The sequence below is a fragment of the Micropterus dolomieu genome, linkage group LG08 (assembly GCF_021292245.1).
Source record: "Micropterus dolomieu isolate WLL.071019.BEF.003 ecotype Adirondacks linkage group LG08, ASM2129224v1, whole genome shotgun sequence".
Taxonomy (NCBI): Eukaryota; Metazoa; Chordata; class Actinopteri; order Centrarchiformes; family Centrarchidae; genus Micropterus; species Micropterus dolomieu.
This window is the reverse complement of record NC_060157.1, coordinates 28023997-28040184: the sequence shown is the minus strand read 5'-3', so window position 1 is coordinate 28040184 and position 16188 is coordinate 28023997. Positions and strand designations below refer to the sequence as shown.

The window sequence follows — 16188 nt, the reverse complement described above, 5'->3', positions numbered from 1 at the left end:
TATATCTTGTCAATTTCATATTTTTATATTTATAGGTTTTGTTTATTGTTAAACACCAAGTCACCCAAGCGAATTCCTTGTACGTGAAAATCTATTTGGCAATAAAGCTGTTTCTTATTTCTGATAGCGTACAATCAAATCATATAAATAAAACAAAACATTTAAAAGAACAACAGCCTGGGCTCTGTATGAAATCTGTGTGTTTTCATTTATACTTTCACCAACAACTGTTGTTAAAGCAGCATTTCAGTAATAATTTAAAAATCTCCAAATCCAATCTCTTATTTGGGGGATAATCATCCCCAAAGGGGTATTTTCTCAGAAAGGATCCCTGCAGAGATAGACTTTTTTGTGAGTAAAACAACTCACTGACTCAGGTTCCTGCAACAACACACATGATTACAGAGTGAGACTTCTCCTTCTCTGTTTCTGGTTGAGGCAATCTACTGGACCAATTCCAAAACTTTATTTTTCCCATTTGTTCCCAGGTTAAAAAATACTGGAATTACCCTTTAAGGTTAGACTGAAGCACTCTTTTGTACACAATCCTAAAATTAATTATGGAGCTTAGTCCCAAATGAAATATACGTTGAAGGGCCTTGAATATTGTCTTCTGTGATTGTTGTGTTAAATGTGTCTCTTCTGTCTTTTCAGAAGCTGCTGTGATGCAGAAACAATTTCAGACTTGATTTGACAATAAAATATCGTCTTCGTCATCATTAACATCAGTTTGCTAAATAAATACACAAAATCAATGTCAGAGTTGTTATAAAGAATTAAGGCACACTTAAGTGACTAGCTGCATTCATGAAAACCTCTCTGTGGTCCTCCGGGGGCGGCAGCACTTCCGAGAAACCGAAGTAAAGAGGAAGAAGACCTGCAAGCAGCAGAAGAAGAACTTTTGCCACAGCAGGCTCTTGTTCCTGTTTATATCTTCAGATGTGAAACTGAAGTTCTCTCAGCTGGAGGCAGACAGACACAAAAAGGTCGTTGGAATGTAAGCTGCGGGTCTCCAGACGTGTCCGCAAGGAAATGGACGAGATACGGTCAGTAGCGAAGTTTGAGGACTTTTTGTTACAGTTTGGCTTTTATTCTATTCCGTCGTTTGCGCTGACACGAGAAAACGAACGCACATTAGGCTAATAACGTAAGAATAAACTTGAATGAATGGTTCATCTGTTGAATCTCTTCACATGTTGGCACGGACTATTTTTTTCTTTTACAAGGGCGCCCTGATGACAGTAGGCTACATATTAAACAATTAAAGCACATGAAAGTTACAGTATAGCCTGCATCAACAGATTTTCTAAGAAACAGGCCAATGACATCAGCACAAGGACCAGCATCCATTCAGAGAAAGAACAATGCAGTCTGACTACTCTGGAATATTTAAGAGCAGTTTGCCAATCTCAGTACTAACAAGATCCAAAAAGTCTTGGTGCAGTGAGAAGATGCTCTAGTTAAAAAGACATGAGATACTATTATAACTGATATTCCTGAATTAAATGGAGAAATAAGCAAAATAAATTAATACAAAATACTAGTGATATACAGATTTATCGGTCGGCCGATTAATTGGGCCAATATCTGTCATTTTGAGATTATCGGCATCGTCTGATACCTGCACTCATGAGGCTGATTAAATGTCTGTGGACACATCTGCAGGCAGCCTTGTCAGTGCGGCTGCTGTGGATCGATGTTAGTGCTCCCCCTTTGAGTTTTGGGAAGGTGGTGAAAAAGGAAGTTTCAAGCCCTAAATGTCTTCAGTCACCATCCTCTTTTCTAAATGTTAACACGTTTCTCCCATCCAAATTTAATCTAAAACCATTACTTGCTAGTGTGAACTACATATTGTTGGATAACTGTGGATAATAATGCAGTTGAATAACATCCCTTCTGACAAATTGTACCCCACTCCTCCTTAAACACCAGTCATGTTCTGACATCTACAGCATAACCACGTGTATTTTTATAGTTCGTAACAGTTCCACCTAAAACAACGCATTACTGGCTAAGATAACCAGGTATATTACACGGTACTCTGCATGGGATAAAGGAATTACACATGACTTTTGTTTGTTTTGATATTGGCATTAAATATTGGCCATCTGCCACACAGCTCTCTAAATATTGGCACTGGCATCTGCCATACAAAAATCCACATCAGTTGTCCACTACTAAATACACAAAACATAAAATGCACAAAGAGGCTGAGAAACACATTTACATTCATTTAGCCTTTTAATTACACCTCAGTATATTTTCTTCATTGTCACTAGCTGATTTATCTTGTAACCCAAGGTTCATGATTAGCCATCTAAAGTTTCTTAATTGCTAATGCTTAAAGGATAGTGTTGCCAGATTTTTCAGTTTTTTTAACTGATTGAGCTGCTTTATATCGTGGAAAAGTCTGAAGAAGAAAAAAAAAACATTGTGCAGGTGCCTTAAACAAGTTAGTAAAAATGATTACAATATCAAAGATCCCTATTAAAGAGCTTATATTGACCTTGGATCAGGCATTTCAGGCACGATAAGTAGTGCCTGAATTGATCTTTTGTGTGTTGTGTTGGTTTGTTTAATGTATTTTCTTACTTTATAAGAAAGTCTGTATGATTCTGTTTTGAGTCTTTAAACATCTGGCTGTCAGATGTCAAACATGTTTTAGGACTCAAACGCAAGACACTGTCATTAAAACTCACACTTTCAAAGTAGGTAACAAATACTCAGGCAAACGAGCGGGGTGGCAGAGCAAACAGGGACAACACATGAGGCAATCAAGACAGGGAGCACATATAAGCACAGGCAGGCAGGGAGACGCACAGGTTACACAGATTAGACAGACAGGACACAGGGCTCAAACTAACGCCAGACAAGTCTAAACTAAACAGAACAGGAAACAGGGAGACCAGCATCTAAACAAGAAACAAACAGGAACTGGAATCCAAAACACAGAAGAAGAGACTAAATAAATGACACAGAACAGACCAAATACCCAAGCACCGGAGAACAGACTACTATTACTTACTTTTGTTGTTATTATTATTATCATTATTATTTGCCCCCAGCTTGACAAGACATTTTGACTTGTCACAGTAGGAAAAGCAAAGGTGTAAAAGTTGTTGCTTTGTTCCTTCATACATTTTCATTTTGTATTTTAATATCTCAGTTTGTAGATCTACAAATTGTTTATTGAACAATGGCCGTTGGCCTCAACAAAAAACCCACAAAAAAAATAAATCAATAAAAAGTTACCCTACAAGTATTTATGTTTGCTGACACTCAACACAACATTAAATCACCCACATTCTCAATCTGGCTTGGCCCAGTAATCTGTCCCAATCTGTTTATCAGGGCTACAGAAGATGAATTACTGACCTAAATGAATATTTTAAACTACTGTATCTCTCGGTCCTGTACTTACTGAAACTGCACCTGTATATAATTTTATATATTTATTTTTACATTGCAGTCCTTTGTTGGGCAGCCAGATTTCTGGGCAACCACAGGAGGGCCAAGACCTTCTCTCTCCAAACCTGAGGCCCAGACACCAGCAACTGATCCCAACACCATGTGGACCGGTGAGCTGCTGCAGCAGAAACCAAACTAAGACATTAGTAGTTGTGAAAGTAAAGGGTCAAGTTCTGTTTTTTGTTTTTGTTGCACTGTGTAATAAAATAAGAGGAAGCCTGAAACCTATTTTGTGGGTGTGATGACAGTACTATAATATAACTATTCACCAAACTTATTAATCAGTAAATTAATTAAACACATATTGAAAAACAGTCAAGAAAGAAAGTCCAAGAAATCCCAGTCCCTCAGCTCTACTGTTACACACTTGCATTGGTTTCAATGAAAATGTTGTCCTTATCACAATCGTTATCCTTATCTCCACCCCGCTGCAGATAAAGCCCTGGTCGGAGCTATCATGTCTGCTCAGGCTCTACTTCTGCTTCACCATAGTGTCTCTGTTGGCGCTGCTCGGCCTCACCCTGTCCAGCATCTACAAGCAGCGCATGGACACGGATGCGTCTGATGAGGACAACTTCACTGTATCTCTCATCCAGTTTGTTGGAATACGTGAGTAGCATCACTCCATCAGCAGGAAGAAAGTCATTTACTGTCAGTGTCCTCGGGAAGACGATTTTACGCCACCCTCGTTTAACAGCCAGCCACACTGTTGGCAAAAAGCAGAAGTTTTCCTGATGAAATCATGTGATGGAAACTGTGGAGGTGATGAATGCAGTGGCTTTAACGGTGCATTTCCCGCAGAGGGCTTTACTGACTCTTTTTCTACATACAGAAAATGACCGTCTGCTTAAGCTTTATCACAGTTGTGTGTCTTGGTTGATTTTCATTGGTGTCTTTCGGTAATGTTAAACTAAAAGTTTCATAGGAACCAAACACTGAGATACAGAAGAACAAAACTCTCTACTTCTCTAGTACAAAGTAGTTTATTCTTCAGATTGCAGAAAGTACAGTACAAACCTGGAATATGAAGGGTCTAGATTCAGTGCAGAACAACAACAGTTCTTCTCGCATCAATTTTTAAAGCTCCTCCTTAATGGATGTTTCTGGTTGGTCAATCATTCCATCAATCGGACGTGGCACTTTCTGATTGGTATCATTTAGAGACATGGATCGTGTGTCATACAACTGCTGCTAACCGAAACACCTGCCTGAACTTTATCTGAAATTTCACGGCCTCTCCCTCGAGATAACAATGCTAGTTAAGCCAAAAAAGGCCTCCCCTCCCTCTGTGTTCCTTCCCATTCACATCATATTTTCTTTAAATTAAAATAAACACATCTAGATGATAAACTGATCTAGCAGCTGTCAGACATTTGACCAATACACACTGTTCAACATCTGCATACATACAAATTTAGCTAATTTATTTCACATCTCGTCCCCTCATTAATACTATTCTGGTGAGTAGGACAGGTGCAGTTAAAAGTCACCTGCACCTTTTAGTACGTATCTACACATATGCAGTATCCCGTTTATAATCAGGTTTAAGTGAATACTGGTTATGTGCCAACAAAATACAGGTAATTCCCTCCTGACAGACCAGTTAAGCCTTCTGGAGAAGGGTCTACCTGCAGTCTCGCAAGCTGCAGCTGTTTAGAGGGCGTGTCATGTAGTACTTTGGACCTGCAGATACCTACTTGAGCAGTGTCCAACTGCAGTCCTCCCTCCTGAGGCCCTTAGTTTTATGGAGCAATTTGTTTTTGGTTTTTAGCCAGGCCAATTTCTGGAAATGTTTTCTGCTGTGTCGTAACAGATATTGTAAAATGGCAAATACTCCTGAAGAGACGGAAGTGTAGGCTCTGTCACTAGAATGGGTTTCTCAATAATTGTGAATCACTGCAACTGTATGTGACATTAGCTGCGGACAGACACGCACACACACACACACACACACACACACACACACACACACACACACACAAGACCAAATACATGATACAGGCTTCACCTGGTGGAGATAAATATGAATGAACACTGCATTATAAGGGCTTTACAGTCATACAGAGATGATGGAGTGGATAAGATTAGAAAATAAACCACAATATGTATGCTTATGGAGGCATTAAAGAAATAAAAAAAAAATAATAATATGTAAATGTAAAAGAGCTAATATGAAAGAGTAATTATATAAAGAACACATTGTATGTGAGCATTGTATGGGCTTGTCTCCTGCAGTGTTCTGCATCTACTACATCAGCCGGGGAGTACTGCAGGAGAACAGACAGGAGCTGGTGGTGTTTGTGCTCAGCGTGTTGGGGGTGATGGTTCGATCTGTGGTCAACTTCTCTGTGCTGGGGTCAAAGAGCAAGCAGGAGCTGCTGGTAGGTCGCCCTCTACTGGACATTCTTAGACAACACTGCACGAAGAGGTCTTTCACCTAGTGTTTGTAATTAATAATAATTGACATAATTATAATAACAAATACTGCTTTGGAAGTGCTGACATTAAAGGTTCAGATTTTTTTATGACATAGTTTCTTATTCCTTTAAATTATTTATGTTATTTATAGATTTCCAAAACAAACAAGAATCTAAGAGATAACACGTTAAGGTGAGATCAGTATAGACAAATTTAAAAATTCCAATTAGTGGTCTAATTATTCTGAACTCTTTAAACTCTACTTCTTCTGAAAGATAAATTAAATCAATATAGATCAATTCTAATATATATATATGTACTGAATTCTTGAAATTTGAAGCTCTACAAAAATCTAAATTGTGTGTAAAACATCATATTAATGACCATTAATGACCAGACCTGTCCCTCTGGATTTGGACAACTTGAAATATAATGGGAGGATGCTAGGGGACAGTATAAATCAGGGTGTTGTTATTTAGTAGCAACGATAACCAGTCAACAACACTATAGGCCTCAGATCCTGAACAGTCCTGATCTTTGACCGACAAAAAGTTTATGCTATTTCTGCATTTATATACATTTACATCGATCTAGCAAATTGGTCGTATGTAAAAATAGTTTAGTTTTTTTGAGAGAGACCTGATATGTTATGTTGTTCAGTTTGGTCTTTTACTTATTATTTATAGTATAAAAAATATATGGTCTCTACCTCCTGAGGCACAGCTGTTCTTATTAATATTAACCACAAATAAAAACATAATTTAAGTGTGTTTTCCCCAAAAAAAACTTGTAAGGAAGGTGGGATAACTTTTTTTCAGCCATGAATAATGTTTGCTGTCTAATGATTAAGGAGGACTCAGATTAACTTATTCACATTTCTCTCGACAGTAAGTTAGATTTTTAGAGAGTAAATCTGACTGAATCTGTAAAAAAGAAAAATTGATGATAAGATTAGATTATAAATTTTAGAACTGCTAAGAATCTCACTTTATTAAAGGCAGGTGTGAGGTTGGGGACCTCGGGGACACTGGTTTGAACAGGGGAAATAACAGTAGATCCTGTCTTTCATCCTGCTGAGGGGAACCTTGGCTCCACCACTTGATGTCACTATTGTTGTATGTATCAGTCACATCTAGTTGTGAATATAGAGGTGACTGTGGAGAGTTGTGCTAAGTAGCAATGCTAACAAACTGAGATGGTGACATAAAATAGTACTGACATGTTAGCATTGTCATTGTGAGAATGTTAGCATTGTTACAGTGTGTTAGACTTTTGTTCAAAGCGCTGCTCTTAGTCTCAGTGCAGGCATGAAACTTTGTTATCAAACTGGCAAACTTCATATTGTCCAAGTGCAGTGTAAAACAAGAGCTTGGACTTAGGAAAACTATGGATGCCTACTTTAGTTACTTAAGCAAGTTAATCTTAAAGCATCACCATTTTGTCAATTTCTGAGTAACATCATGCATCAGGATTGTATAAAGTATAAAGGATGTCATAACCCGAGGGGCTGTAGAATTAAACACTGAACATTTTATTGTCAGCTGTGATCTGTTTTTGTCACAGGTACGTTTTGTGTGCATCATGTGTCTGGGCATTATCCACGTCTTCTGCACCACACTGCTCATAAAGAGGCCCAACATGATGGCGTTCCGTGTGGGCGGGGCCCTGGAGACCCTCCAGGAGCAATATTTCCTGCTTAACCTCTGCTTCTCCATGGTGACCTTTGACCTTCAGGCTCAGGTAGATGTGCATTGAAACAAACGTGGAAAGTTTGTGATCAGAGTAGCTGGTCATGACCTTGTGGTGTTCATATGAGCGTTTACTTTGGTAAAAAAAAAAAAGAAGAATAATACACCAATGTCAGATTTTTCGTTCCTTCCTTGTGTTCCATGTGTCCTATAAAGACACTGAACTGCATCCAGAGAACATGTCAGAACACGTGCTGGATGATCTGATTTGTTATGAATGTGGTGTGAGTATGAGAACAGCAAGAGAGCAAGTTTTTCTGGTTGAGTCAGATGTCATGTCCTATATTGAGAACACAACATGCATTACGGTTGCGTTCGTTTCATGGCAGTTGTTGCTTGAGGACCTGGTCTGTGGGTCTCTTCTGCAACTCAAGTGTTTGTTAAAGTGTGTGATTTCAATACATAGTGCAATACGTAGGCTTTTTGGGTTGTGCAGTATCTCATTTGTGCAATGTTGGCTATATAGGGGCTGCGCAACATTAATTGTGTGCAATGCAGGCTGCATGGGTTGTGGCATCAAATGTGGCCATTGTGAGCAGGTGAGAACGTGTATTTTTATTAGGTTCCTGTCTTATGTATGCATGTTTTGTGTTGTTGTGTTGTGAGAGTATGTGTTGAGAGATGTCTATGTAGGAAGCTGCTGGAGCCCTATTGGTCTTCTTCCTCTCCTTCTTCTTCTCCTTCTTCTTCTCCTTCTTCCTTCTTCTTCTTTCTTCTTTCTTCTTCTTCTTCCTTCTTCTTTCTTTCTTCTTCTTCTTCTCCTTCTTCTTTCTTTCTTCTTCTTCTCCTTCTTCTTTCTTTCTTCTTCTTCTCCTTCTTCTTTCTTCTTTCTCCTTCTCCTCCTTCTTTCTTCTTTCTTCTTCTTCTTCTATTATCAAAAGAATTTTGATATGTCAATCTGTTTTTTTTTTTTCATAGATTTTTACTTTTATGTTTTTACGTGCAATTTTACATAAATGCCTGTTCTTCAAAATTGGTTTAGGCTATTGTCACCAAACTTTACACGTCTGTTCAGATGCTCGGCCCGAGCTTCGCTGAACAGTCCTGGGATATTCTTCCACTAGGGGCCGCTACACTTGCAAAAAGTTTATACCTCGTTATTTGCTGGATGGATTCGTACGAAATTCGGTTTTTAAGATCTCGGGTCACTACAAAATTTGGTATTGATTGCGCAAAGTGGAAGGGGCTTATTTCAAGAAATGTATTTTTCTAGACATTTCTCTTCAAAAAATCTAAGAAAATCACCCATCCGTCCTACAGAGCTGAAATCTTTTCAGCACATCCACTGATTTGTGACTAGCGTTTGCTTCACTGCAACCTATGGTCAATTCAGAAGTCAGTCACTCTATATTTTTCAGAATATACTAATTCCATTAACATCTATATCTCCACAAGTCACCCAAAACCAGCAGAATGATGTGTGAATTAATGAATTTTCAAAATTTTCTCACCAACTACCTCAACTTGTGAGAAGGTGTATGTAAACACCCTCACACCAGTAGCTCAGTCAGTAAGTCACCTACTCTGGAGATCTGCAGGTGTAGGGTTCAAGTCTGACGTGCTGACAATGGGGGGTGTTCAGATCATAGTGAATCTGTGGTCTTTTACTTTATTTGGATTCCTAGCAGTTTCTTCTTATTTTTCTCTGCTAAAAAGTGTTTGTACAGCTTAAACTTTAAATCTTGGAAACACAAAATGTAGCAGGTGGGGTGAACATTTCACCCAGTAGTCAGGTACATATAATGACGCTGTCTGATCTCAAAATCCAGTATGCGTTTCCCCAATTATCTCAAAGTCCAAATTCTTTCAACACTCTAATCTCTGAAGTCGTCTGCGTCGGTTCTTCTCCTCTTGGATCTCGATCATTGCCGCTCGCGGCTATATTTTATTGTTATTTTTGTGTTGTGTTGCGAAGCTGCAGAACGGACAGAGACCTCAAAACAAATTTCCCTTCGGGGACAATAAATTATATCTTATCTTATAATATCTTAAAACAAGAGGGCAGAAACTAACTGAAATACAAGCATCTCTTTAAGTGAGCTACTGACTTCATTAATATTGTGTTGTTGATGTGTTTCAGTTGTGTCTGTGTATCCTGATCACAACATCGGACTCGGCCATGTCTGCTGCCCACAGCATCATCCTGGGAATCGGAGTGGTGTGGGCCTGCGTGACGGCTGCTGTCGGGGCTGTTGCGGTGAGTCCTCTTTGTCCATCGTCTCCATGGGGAATTATCATACTGTATACAATCTAAACAGTGGAGTGCACACGTGAAAATTCAAAAGCAATCAGTGTTTGTAACTACTTGTTGTTTTACAGGTTTTAAAGGAAGCCAAGGTCCTAGTTTGGGTCTTTATGGTGCAGAACCTTCCTCAACTAGCCTTCTTTGTTTATCTGATGTACACGGTGAGCTGACAGTGGGTTCAAATATTTCAGTATCTCTGTGTACAGGATGCTTTAGTAACATTTGCTAGAAACTACAGAGCTCAGCAAACAGGAGTAAATAGAGCATTTGTTGGGAACTATTTTCAGCCAAGGATACACATTTGAAATAGCTTCCTAATAAAGTCAATCTTATTTGTGACTGTACCGTGCAGACATGGGAGTGGGAGAAGTACTGTGAGCTTTGTGTAATCAACAAAATAACTAGTAACTAAATATAGTGGAGAAGAAGTATAAAGTGCCATTAGAAATACAACAGTAAAGTACAAGTACCTCAAAATTGTACTTAAGTACAGTACTTGAATTCATGTACTTTGTTCCTTTTCACCAAAACAGGCAACGTGAGCAGCATGTTAGTGTTTTCATAGTTGAAATACTTGCTCTAAACTAAAGCACTACTGATTCAAGTATTGATCTCAGTTATAGAAGTATGACATTGCATGCGTTTACACATTTTGACCAGTGCATTCAGATGATGGATTCCTGCAGGAAAACAGCGGTTTGCTTTAATTGTAGGTGGTAGAGAAATGGCCCCAGGACAGCACGTACACCTTTGAGGCAGCTGCTGTCACTGGAGCTTCAATTTCACTGGTGATCAAAGTGGTTTTAATCTGGGGCCTCATCAGACTTGTGCACAACTTCGGCCAAGGCCTGAGGGAGAGGAGTGAGTATAGTGTCTTATGTCACTGTTTTTTTTTTTCTTTTCTTGATTTCAATCCTTCAAATGTTACTCTGAGCAGAAGACAAAACAACCTCTACGTTACGGGAATATTAACTAATCAGTGAAATGTTATCTTGATCACGTTCCTGATTCGGAGAAACCTGAGTTTTCTCAACTGTACTGACCTTAAGTATGTTTATGTTGGCTAAGTGTCAGAATACCAAGTTGTTGCTGTTAACCTTACATTTTTTTCCCGCAGTGTTCGCACCCAGCAAGTGATAAAACATCCGATGGTTGTGGACCAAGGACACAGCTGCGTGCTGAGGGCCAACATGAAGAAGCACAGTGGTGCTGACCATGGAGCTCATATTTCCATTAAACATCAACTCCACCAAAATGATCAGTTAGCTGAGAACGTTTCTTGACTGATGTTGTGTTTACTGTATAGATTTTATTTTACACTTTTTTGTCAGTGTGCCTATCTACATGATGTAAAACTCCACAAATCTACTGCACTCAAACATTTTTGAATGAAATTACTTCAAATGCCTTTTAAGATTGGCTTTCTCATGTTTTTGCATTTTCATTTTTACTGTCATATTCATTGTAATATCTAAATCCTTTGTAGGCTCTGTGTGTACGTGCCAAATATATATTTTTTTTAAAGCCAACATCTTTTAGGAGCTTTTATCTTAAACGTTTTTTTTTTTTGTTTGTTTCCTTCCTGTACATGACATTGACTGAGTTTCGTTTGCTTTTATAAATAATAATTGTCTAACTTACTGTAAATGTTGTGCTCTGTATTGTCTAGACTTGTCTTTGGACAACACTGGAATATTTTTATTTAACTTTCTCCTACACTATAATGCACTTACTTACTCAAGTGTTTTTTCATTCAAGGTTCTTAATAAAATATTTTACACAATACACGATTGATATTTTGTCCTGCGATGGACTGGCGACCTGTCCAGGGTGTACCCCGCCTTTCGCCCGATGTCAGCTGGGATTGGCTCCAGCCCAACGCGACCCTGTACGCAGGATAAGCGGTTGACGATGGATGAATGGATGAATGGACGGATGGATGGATGGACGATTGATATTTTGATTTGTTGCTCAATAAGAAGAATGAAAAGGAAGTTATTAGGATGTGACTCAAGTTCTTTGTTTCCCTATGCACACACTAATAGAACAGGAGTTACATCCTGGTAACTTCTATGTTATATATTGTAACTTTTTCCTCAACTTAGCAGATATTGCTAACAAACTGCATGGTTTCCACCACATTCCCCAGATTTAAAGCAAACATCAACCTAAGGACTGGTTTTAGGAGTGAAGCACATGAAATTCAGCCCGGGACTTTGAGATGGAGAGGCCTTTTATGCGAGCACAAACCTTTAGTAAATCAGACAAGAGCATACTCGCATCCTGGTTAAACTTTCTCACTGTTTATTAAAGTTCTCTGGAAAACAAAATAGCAGGATTGGTATTAGAAACATTAACAAACTTACCGATACAAAAGTCAGAGTTAGAGGCTCTGAGTTACAAAAGAGAAAATCTATTTTAAGACAAGAGTTGACAATTGTTCATAGAAGATAGAAGTCAAAGCCCAGGCTTTTTGTAGAACTGGGGTTTACTGGGAGTGGGACCAACATTTAAAACAAACTCACCTGAAATTTAGACTACTCAAGTTGTCCTGGAATGCATTTGAATATGTTTTGGCTCTGTTTGAACGTACAAGTACTTCCACTATACTACAAGTACTTGTGACTAAAACTGTTTAAAACAGACTTTAATTTTAGATTTTATAAATAATTAACAACTGAAAAACTTATTAATGTAAAAAAGTACCAAATAGATTTATTTTCAGCAATGATACATTGTAAACCGGTTAATAGACAAATAGACTTTACAAAATACATCCTATTCAAGCATCACATATATATATTTACACATACTCTGTTTAAGGAATGATTGCCTTACAGAGCTCAGTTGGCCCATTTGAGAGTTGTGACACCACTGTTTCTTCCTTTCACCCAGACACAGTTTGTTGAGCAAATTCACAATGTATACATTAACATGTAGACATGACATGTAAGGTAGGCCACCTTAAAGTACTCAGCCAAGACAGCACAGTTACAGACTTGTAGCAAACTGTTAAAGTATGCACCAAAATCATCATCAAATAATTAAATTCTTCAACATACTCACACAGACCATTAAATCACACAGGCCACAGACACTGGTCTTTAAAACCTACAGAGTTCAGCTATGGCTTAGCTTAGAGGACATTATAAAAAACAGATGTTAAAAAGATGCCGAACTGTCGTCTCTTTGCCTGGAATGAATTTCACCTCCTCATATTCTTGACATATCATCCAACACACCGACTACAGAACAGAGACTTTATAGGACATACTACGTTAAATTAGTCAATCATGTGTCACGCGCTGCAGACAGCAAAGACAACTGTCAACGTGCGGGTACATTGAAAATGCACAAATCACAGATCTGTGCAAGTGTGTGATTAAAAAGATCCATGATGTAAACCTTTAAAAATACTATTTCTTTACATTAATGATACCAGTGTTTAAGGCACAGTCTGTACAGTTGGGCCACTGTTGCCAAATATATGTACTGTAAATCTGCACTTCTCGAGGGTGCACCTAAAAATAGATAGTATAAAGCATGTTTCATTCACTGATGAAAGTTTTTCTTTTTAGAATTTTCCAGAGAAACTTAACTCCGCCTTCACCTAACTGAGAGAACTCGGTGACTTGATGAGAACTTGATGTTTATAAAGTAGCAGATGTGTCTCTGCCATCTGTCTTAGGGATTAAAAAGTGCTAGAACAGACCTGATAACACCCATCAAGAGTATTTGCACTGCAACTGCCATCCACAACTGACAGCGTGTTTTAGTCTAAGGTCATCCTAAATTGTGCATTTCCTTTTAAGAACTAGTGAAATCATAATCAACAAACTGCATTTTGACTTCAAAAGGCCAGATTTCACAGCATACAGAAAGAAAGCACAGGCAAAATTCTGGACTAATAGTGGGGCCAAACTCCATTTAAAAATCTACAATTTTAAAATGCTTCCACTGTAGAACATGACAAAATATATTTTGGGGAATTGTACAGAGTCGTCATTAATGCTGCATACTTCTAACATACAAACCTAGGTAGGTTATTTGTGTGTTTCTGTTCTCGGAGTAGCATGAGTGAGTTTGATTAGGCTCAACAATCAGATTTGCTTTCTATGGAGCCCCAAAGTGTGCTTTTTTACTTTTATAGTAAGAGAAAAAATAAGTTGTTTCATTACAGGCAGATTTATTTAAAAACGCCCTTTTTCCATTTCATATTTGCATTTTTCTTTCCACTTTTCAGGAGTGGAGCTGTCACCAGTCTCCGCCTCCTCACCTTTCAGCCAATTCCATGCCTCCAGCCTCTCAGCAGACTCCACAACTGCCTATGTTTACTACAATATAGAGCCCCTAAGGGACATAGGCCAAAAAGTATCTTGTGTGCACCAGATAGAATCTCGTGAAGATCCAAGATACAAGTATCTTGTGCTCACCAGAAGGTATCCCATGGGATACTCTTGTGCACCCCACATACCTTCTGGTGGGCATGAGAAACAAGGTTTTGGGGTTTTGTTTTGCCCTTAGGGGCTCCCTACTATAAAAACAAGAAAGATTATATTACTAATAATACTAACAATAATTATTATTTGAGTTTCAATCATTTATGTATTTATTTTATAAAGTATTTGTTTATATATTTTACTAATTGCCTTTATGATTACACTTAACACTTTGGGGTTTCATAATTTGCCTCTTATTCTTATATTATTAAACCAGAATAAAACATGGAGGACCAAAGCAAGAGTGTTGTTTGGTCTAAAATGTGTTAATTTACCACAGGATTCTATGGAATAATTTTAATACACATGAAAGACAACATTATGACACACTTTTCTGAATGGAGTTTGGTGGGACCTCCCATTCAAAACTAAACGGCACAGAGCCGTTAAGTTAAACCCAAGACTTAGGAGTCCTAGAGACCTTCGAGAAGACCTTGAAGATCACGGAAATGGCCTCAGAACTCCTCGTCTTCTGAGCAGAGGTAGTTCTGCTTCTTCCTCACGTTCCAGTGTAAACACTGAGCCAGGCTCTCAAACCAGTCGTTGACCGGGTCACGGAAACAGATGGAGGGAACGGGGAAGCAGGAAGTGGTGATGGTAATACTGAAACAAGGGGGGAGAAAAAAAAATTTCTAAAAAGGTTTTGTGTCACAAAGGCTGAAAACCGAATGTGGAAAGAAAAGTCCAGGAATTTGCTATCACAAGAGTGCTGTCATCAGATGGAGCAATGTGACTTCCTTCTGAAGCAACACTGGACATTCGTTTTTATGCTTCAGACACTCAAAATGACTACCAGCTCATGTATCAGGAACCAGGAAGTTGATATGCTCTGTATAAGTTACATTAAGGAAGAAGCTGGATCTTACACATGAGACAAGCCTGTTCCTTAAGGAGGTTGATAATGTTACATAACAAAGCCCGTAAGTGTTGAGGCAGCTGCTGGGGAGTTAAAGGTATTATCCATAACTGAAGCTGCGGACTGTTTTGCTTCATTTACTGAGCTTCACTCTTACTGTCTCTGTGGCTGAGGTGTAATGACCAGCTCGGTATGTGGACTTACCTGTCTCCGTGGCAGATCTCTTGTCTCTTTCTTCCATCAAATGACACCCAGGCTGTGTTTCTGGCATCACGCGACAGCATTATCTGGAAAACGACAAGCAAACAATGCAGAAAAGTCACAAAAAGAACAGTGTTCTTTTAAGGTTCAACATACATTTATTTGTCATTCTACACAGTTGTTAATTGAAATGAGGTTTACTTATTCTTAAATCCAATGTCAGTTTCATTTAATTCTCTCACTTGGGGTTTTAGTCTGTAAAACTCTTTGGACAAACATACTCAAAATAATTAAAATAATATTTGACTTAAACCAAACACAACTTAAGAGCTCGTTAATAGGTACAGTTGTTGTAGTAGCTCTTGCATGTGACAAATGAATTGAGAAGGAAGACAGCATGCTTAAGAGAAACGTGTTTGTGAACTCATCTGCATCAGATTTAGCGAAGGCCTTGACTTCTGATGTCGGTGCAAACCAAACCACTTTGTTGAAAGACTAACGGTCAGTGTTATTACCTTGAGCTCCACCCCGGCAGGCACCACGATGGGTCTGAAGGAGAGCGAGTGTGGGCAGATGGGGGTGATCATGATGGCTGGGACGTTGGGATGGATCATGGACGCTCCTGCTGCCACTGCATACGCTGTGCTTCCTGTAGGTGTAGATACTATCACGCCTGAGGAGACATGGAGACACAGTGAAGTACAAGGCAGCACAAATACTGTGCCTCGTTAGGTGACAGAGTAACTTTCTCCT

The 16188-nt window shown here is 38.7% G+C and overlaps 2 protein-coding genes across 2 annotated transcripts in view; one reads left to right on the top strand and one right to left on the bottom strand.

Annotated features, from left to right (window-relative positions):
- The first annotated feature begins 912 nt into the window (after positions 1–912).
- LOC123975862 lies at positions 913–11664 on the top strand. The gene is made up of 9 exons (XM_046057649.1): positions 913–1046; positions 3470–3578; positions 3903–4077; positions 5704–5849; positions 7450–7626; positions 9715–9831; positions 9954–10040; positions 10593–10740; positions 10997–11664. Exons 1-9 carry the CDS (start codon positions 1033–1035, stop codon positions 11014–11016), a joined length of 993 nt encoding a protein of 330 aa, XP_045913605.1. The 5' UTR covers positions 913–1032; the 3' UTR covers positions 11017–11664.
- Positions 11665–12565: 901 nt separating this feature from the next.
- The window catches only part of nadka (NAD kinase a), a 22423-nt gene continuing 18800 nt past the window's right edge, over positions 12566–16188 (bottom strand). The window contains exon 11 of the mRNA XM_046056957.1: positions 12566–14981. Within this exon, the coding sequence (XP_045912913.1) occupies positions 14834–14981 (148 nt within the window). The 3' untranslated portion in view covers positions 12566–14833. The remainder of the gene's footprint in view (positions 14982–16188) is intronic.

What these genes read in the sequence shown, in the direction of transcription:
- LOC123975862 (XM_046057649.1), top strand. An exon ending in TCCCAACACCATGTGGACCG is followed by an intron (nt 3,579 to 3,902) that starts GTGAGCTGCTGC and finishes ACCCCGCTGCAG; the next exon opens with ATAAAGCCCTGGTCGGAGCT. An exon ending in CCAAGGCCTGAGGGAGAGGA is followed by an intron (nt 10,741 to 10,996) that starts GTGAGTATAGTG and finishes TTTTTCCCGCAG; the next exon opens with TGTTCGCACCCAGCAAGTGA.